This window comes from Arvicola amphibius, chromosome 9 (genome assembly GCF_903992535.2).
Source record: "Arvicola amphibius chromosome 9, mArvAmp1.2, whole genome shotgun sequence".
Taxonomy (NCBI): domain Eukaryota; kingdom Metazoa; phylum Chordata; class Mammalia; order Rodentia; family Cricetidae; genus Arvicola; species Arvicola amphibius.
In genome coordinates this window covers 62,169,890-62,175,936 of record NC_052055.2, presented here as the reverse complement: position 1 = coordinate 62,175,936, position 6,047 = coordinate 62,169,890, and the positions used below count along the sequence as shown (strand labels likewise).

The following is a 6,047-nucleotide window of genomic DNA, read 5'->3' as shown; positions in this document are numbered from 1 at the left end:
ACCCAGCACCCCATTTCTCATGCTTTAGGTGGAAGCATCCTTGCAGCACAAACCATAGGTCCCTTGGAAGGAGAGTCTGAGGTCTTTGCCTTTTTTTTTTTTTTCAGGCGCGTTGCATTTATACTCAGGGAGGGAAAAAAATACCACCAGGCACAAAGGGAGGAGGGGCGGGGAAAGGAGAGATGGGGAGGGGAGGAGATGACGCTGGCTCAGGTGAAATTAAAATTGGAGGTCAGTTCCCGGATCCGATTCTCTCTGTTCATTTTCTTGAGTTTCATTCTGCGATTTTGAAACCAGATTTTGACTTGTCTGTCTGTAAGGTTAATGGTCTTGCTAATCTCCAGGCGGCGCTCTCGCGTCAAATACATATTGAACAGAAATTCTTTCTCCAATTCCAGCGTCTGGTGTTTAGTATAGGGGCACCTCTTCTTCCTTCCGCTCTTTGCTGTCAGCCAATTTCCTGTGGTGTTTTCTGCCTTTATCTCCTCTGTTAAAAATAACATTATTTACATAAGTATCCCTGGAAGAGCAAGCCCTGGGAATGCAGATTTTGGGAGCCTGCTTGGGGTGAGGGTGAATGAAGATGCTAATCAACCCATACAGGCCTGGGGGCAGATTCTCTGGGGCTTTTGGAAATCCTTAGGAGTCCAGACTTAGAGGGAAGAAAGATGGGAGGCGCTTACCCTCAAAGTGTTTACTAAATTTAAATTAGTCAAGCTCACCTTAACCTAACAGATTCTGAATGTCTCTCCTGATCCCGGTGATTATCTTAAACCTCTCCAGGCTTTCTTTCAGCTCTTTTCTGCTCCAGATCTCAAAAATTCCAGTCAGACAGGAAAAAAAAAATCTCCAATGCACTCTACCCCGAAGCTCAGAGTCATTTCCTGGAGAGCTTTAATCCCTCACTCTGTGAAGGGGTTCTGTCCTTGTCTCTGCAGCCAAAGACATCTCAGGACTGCCTGCACTAGGCTCCCAACTCTTATTCCCACCTGAATTGCCACAAGATTGCTGTCTTCTTAGAACTTAAGCTACCTCCTTCTCTCCTGGCCATCTGCTTCAGGTATAGCACAGGCAGAAAAGCCTGTCTGAGCAGCAGGGGGCAGGGTCAACAGTTTTGAGGCACTGAGGGATTCTCAGAAAACTTCCTCTGACCAGCGAGGACTTAAGGTCAAGGAATACATCCTAAGGTATTGTAGTCCCCTGTGTGTAGGTGGATGTGTATGTTTTCAAACACACACACACACACTCACTCACACACACACACACACACACACCTGTATACAGAAGTATTTTTGCTGAAATGGATCAACCTTGATCTTCAGGTAACAAAAAGGAACATAGCCACCCTTTAAAGAGGAAAATATAGAGTTTAAAGACTAGGGAATCATTGATACCTAGCAAATAACTTTGCTGACAGCTATGTGTGCACCCTGCTTCCTTTTTTCCTTATGTCAAGTGAGGCTTCTGGGTCCGGGGTTTTGCAGGGATCAGTGGTGAGGAGAGTTTCCTAGTGCAACCAGGAAACAGTCGGGGTGGAGGGTGGGAGTAAGGGGGAGGCAAACTTGAAGCTATAGTCCAAAAATGTCAGCGTCTTTCATTATTCTCCAGTCTGCACCTGCAGCTTCTTGCCAAACTGTTTACTGGCTCTCCACATCTAACTCTGCCCTACTGATTTTTTTATTGGGGTTGTTGGGTTTTAAGAGGAGGAAAGAAATTGCAAATGGACCTTAGCCAAAAGCTCTTTCCCTCTGGCCTGGTGAAAACACCAAAAAGGGGTGAAGAAAAAGGAGAACAGGAAGTTCAACCTCTGGGTGCTAGCTTGGGGTATGAGGGGGACAAGGAGAGAAGGGGGAGTCTATCAAAGTGATTGTCGTTTGGGTCTAGGCGGTAGATTTATTAACCTTGACTTTGCTTTTTGGTGTGGTTAGGACGAAGTTTGTTCTGCCATAGTCCTCTACCCCAGTCCAGCTCAGGACTTGTGGTGAGTGGATAAAATTAAACTTTGCATTATATATGTTCCATAATGGCATGTGTGTGATGTGAGTGCCTCACGCCCCCCCCCACCCTGTCTTCACAAGCACAGACATGGTCATCATCTGGCCAAAATCTCTAAGGACTGATTTACCAAGGCTATCTTTCCAGAGCAGACCCCAGAGGGTAAGGCTTTGCCCTCGTGAGCTAAAAGAGTGCATGTGTGTGTGAGAATGAGTACGTGAGGAACACAAGAGGTGTGTGTGTGAGGGGGGGGCACAGGTTGCTGGCAGACATGAATGTGCAGTTGTGTCCATATACAAAGCACTGCACACAAGGTTCAGGGCATCCCCAGTCTAATGCTCTTTCAGTTCATCTACCTTTACACCAAGGAGTCAGCCTCACACACCACCACCAGGAGCCAGCGTCTTGAGGAGCGGGTTTATTCCTCCCTATTGGGACTTTTCTAATGTTTTTTTCTGCTCCAAGTTTTCAGGGAAAGTCATTGCCCTCAGCATCTCAATCCTGTTCCTGTTTCAAACTCTGTATTTTCCCACCAGATAGCAGCGAAGGGTCCTGGCGCCCCCAGCTATAGAAGAAATGAATCTTGAACCCTGAGCTTGAACTCTGGCTGAACATTCTTTCTTGAACCAAAAATCACAAAGAAATCCAACCAATGCCTCACTCCTTTTCAGGAGTGAACCGCTTGCCACGCACACAGAAAATTTCCAGCATTCATTTATTAAGCAGCTTTTGAAAACCAATGGGAAAAACATAACTTTTTTAAAAAAAGAATTTTTTTTAAGATCAAAAAAGAAAAGAAAAAAGAAAGAAGGAAAGAAACATTTCCAATGCCCTGATCCAAAGCCCTCAAGCCAAGCATCTGGAGGAGGGAGGGATGTGGCGGGCAGCTCTCCACCTCCACCCCTTCCGGCCTCAGCTTCACTGCCTAAGGCCCCTGCCGAGACAGAAATCGCAGGGGTGCAAACTGTACGCACAAATCTGACCCACAAACAACAAACTGTGTTTCGTAGGAAACATTTTTCCAACTAGGAAAATGCACTGAAGAGAAATGATTCATCTCTAAGCCTTCTCTCGTCCCTTGCCCAAGGATCGCCATTTTAAGCGTTTTGTGTGCTTTGACCTTAGCTGGGGACAGTGAGCCCCCAGGACACCCTCATTGAAAAAGCAAACCAAAGCCATCACGCGCCAAGGAATGACCACGGATCTGGTGCAGCACAGGGTACCCGCAGGCTGCCTGTAATACTCATGTCCTCCGCTTATGCACCCAAAGGCCGGGCTGGCCTGGCACCTCCAAGTCGCCTTTTACCTTCCCCTGCTAAATGACACCCCACCACCCAGGCGATTGGCAAACAGGATCCTCAAACCCAGGTATTTTCAGAACCCCAGAGTCCCCTAGGCCTCTGCTCAACCCTCTCCACCTTAGTCCTGAACACAAGACCAGTGCCCCCAGCGTCCTAGCCGGCCCCGGGGCCCAGACGGCCTTACCTTTAGCTTCGTTATCCGAGGTGTCTGGGCTGGAGTCTGCGATCTTGGCCCGTTCCTTTTCGTTCTCCGAGGGGCTGTTTTTCGGGCCCGCCAGACTTTGCTCCGCCTTGATCTCATTGGGACTGGGGGTCTGGCTTTCGGACTTGGGGGTCTCAGGAAAACTCACTTTGCCCCCAAGCTGAGGCGATTCCAGATGTTCAGCGCGCGGGTTGAGACTGGCCCGCTGCTCAAAAGGGGCTTCGAAGTCGTTGGCCCCAGCACAGTGTGGCGTTTTGTCCAGCGCCGAGTAGCTCGGGCTGGCGCGGTAATAGCTGGGTACAGGTACCTCGTGCTCCCCAAGGCAGGACTCCGGCAGGGGGTGGGAGTAGAGAGCTGCCTCGGGACCACCTTTCGTCCTCTTCTCTGCACTGTACATGCAGCATACATTCTCCTCCTTGACACTAGGTGGGTAGGAGCAGGAGGACAGAGGCCTGCCAACAGGTTGTTCCAGGCGGTAGGCGGCTTTGGGGTCGCCCCAGGAGTCCAGCTGCGAGAGGTAGGACGGGTAGGTGTTGAGGGCCAGGTTGGGGCTGTTGCCCTCGTCCCTCTTGGAAAGCGAGGGCGCGAGCCCGCAGCCCCTCATCACCCCGCAGTTGAAGTCACTCCCAGATTGCATATACATTCCTGCGCTCCGGTTATAGCGCTCTCCTCCTCCCGGCGCAGCCAAGGGCTCCGCGTACGAGTTCGGAGTTACATTGCGAGGGCATGTCATTTTCAGAGAGAGGGGTTTTTAAGGAGCAATACTACAGCGAAGGAGCTGACATCTTTTTTCCCCCATCTGGGAAGGGGGGGGGGGCGTTTGGAGGGGTGGGAGGAAAAAGAAGAGGAGGGGGAAATATCAGCTCCATAATTATCCGAGCATTCGGTCCTCACCATGTGACGGCTAGACCAATGGGATTTGAAAATGGCCTTGATGATTCAGACGGCCGTGACGTCAGTGGGGTCAAGTTGTCGGCGGGCGGAGCGCGCAGCGTGGAGTAACAGCGCCACCTAGCAGCTGCCTCGGGGTAGGGGCACGGGAGCCCTTCCTGGCGAACAAAGAAAGCGCCCCCCAGGCTGCAGGGGCGGTGGGGTGGTGGTGGAGTGGTGGTGGGATGGGTGGAGGGACGAGGGGATGTTCTGGGAAGAGTGGGGCTTGTTTACTAGAGAACCAGCCTGTAACTCCTGGGAAGAGGGGGGGGAGGAGAGGGAGAAAATGCGGGAGAGAGTGAGGCAACCAGGGCTCCAAACAGTCAAATTCAAATTAAAAGGTCAAGACAAGATTCAGGTATTCCTTCCCATCTCTTCACCTTCCACTTTCCTCACCCCAAACCACCGTTTCTTTTCTTGGGCTGGGTGCCGGGTGATGCTTTGGGGGAGGCGGGAAAGATCTCTAGTGGGCTTAGGGCTAAAGAGAAAGTTAAAGAATCAAATCAGGACTAAAGTTTCTGCTCTCCTGCCTCCTGGTTTTTCCAGCTTGGCCCTCGGGCCTGCAAGCTTCGGACCACCAGTCTTGGAGGTTGGTTGCAAGTTTCTTGTGGGGATTAACTGGGAATCTCCAGTGTCTGGAGTGGGCTGGGAACAGGTCACGGTCATTTAAGGGATTCTGGGCAAAGGAGGATCCTAGTGGACTTAGGGATCACTGGAGGAGGAAGGTGAAGACTAGAGGTATCCTGTCCCCAACCCTGGAGTTGCAGTCTGGGCCCTCCTGAATGAACATCTCCAGTCTCTGGGCTTTGTTGGCATTGAAGCGGGTTTGGTAGAGTGTTTTGCTCCAAGCCCTGGCAGCCCTTCTTTTCTGCTTGACCTTGTCCCTAAAACAAGGAATATTCCTGGAGACAAAGTCCAAACTTGCAGGCCTTAATTGGGTTGGAGTGGCGCATACATGCCAGAAAGAAGTGGAAGAGGCAATTAAACCTCATCAGAGAAGAGGGTCTTTTTTTTTTTGCGATTGGTTTGGGAGTATTTTTTAAAGAAGAGGGGCGGCTCTGGTGTGTGTGTGTGTGTGTGTGTGTGTGTATGTGTTTACTAAAGCGAATAAGTAGGGGGAAATGTGTGTTTAAAATAGTTTGTTCGATTTCTCCTTCACTTTTCTTCCAAAGAGAACTAAACTCTCCACCCCTTCCTCAGGAAACGGAATCCGGAGAATAACTTGTCTTTCTGGTAGTCCTGAATTTCTTTCCTGGGCAGAGGCAGAGGCTTCCCGTTTTCTGAAAGACCAGAGCTGAGAAAGGGTCCCAGGGTCAAGCGCACCGGTGTGAGCGAGTGAAGAAGCTGGAGGCCCTAACCAGCTATAATGGAAGTGGACTAAGGAAAGAATTCTGCCCCGAATTCCCCCAACCAGCTGTGGAGAAGAAGACCCATGGGTCCCTTAATTCCAGGGTAAAAAAAAAAATCGAAAAATCTGTGGCATGTACGGCTTGTTTGCAGGCCGGCAGGGGAGATTTGAAATAATTTTGTGTTTTCGTTTGCAGGGGTCGCCCTGGCTTCAGCCTGTGTGTTATCCAGGGCAAGGTTAGGCTGTTTAGGCCCCAGACCAGACTTGGGAC

General features: G+C 50.3%; 1 protein-coding gene across 1 annotated transcript; it reads right to left on the bottom strand.

Annotated features, from left to right (window-relative positions):
* Positions 1–209: 209 nt before the first annotated feature.
* Hoxc10 (homeobox C10) lies at positions 210–4,283 on the bottom strand. Its single transcript, XM_038343293.1, has 2 exons — positions 3,481–4,283; positions 210–487 (listed from the first exon to the last, which is right to left on the bottom strand). The coding sequence occupies exons 1-2, from the start codon at positions 4,229–4,231 to the stop codon at positions 210–212; spliced, it is 1,029 nt and encodes a 342-aa protein (XP_038199221.1). The 5' UTR covers positions 4,232–4,283.
* Positions 4,284–6,047: the final 1,764 nt, after the last annotated feature.

What these genes read in the sequence shown, in the direction of transcription:
- Hoxc10 (XM_038343293.1), bottom strand. Translation starts at nt 4,231, where the DNA reads ATGACATGCCCTCGCAATGTAACTCCGAACTCGTACGCGGAGCCCTTG. An exon ending in CTCGGATAACGAAGCTAAAG is followed by an intron (nt 488 to 3,480) that starts GTAAGGCCGTCT and finishes TATTTTTAACAG; the next exon opens with AGGAGATAAAGGCAGAAAAC.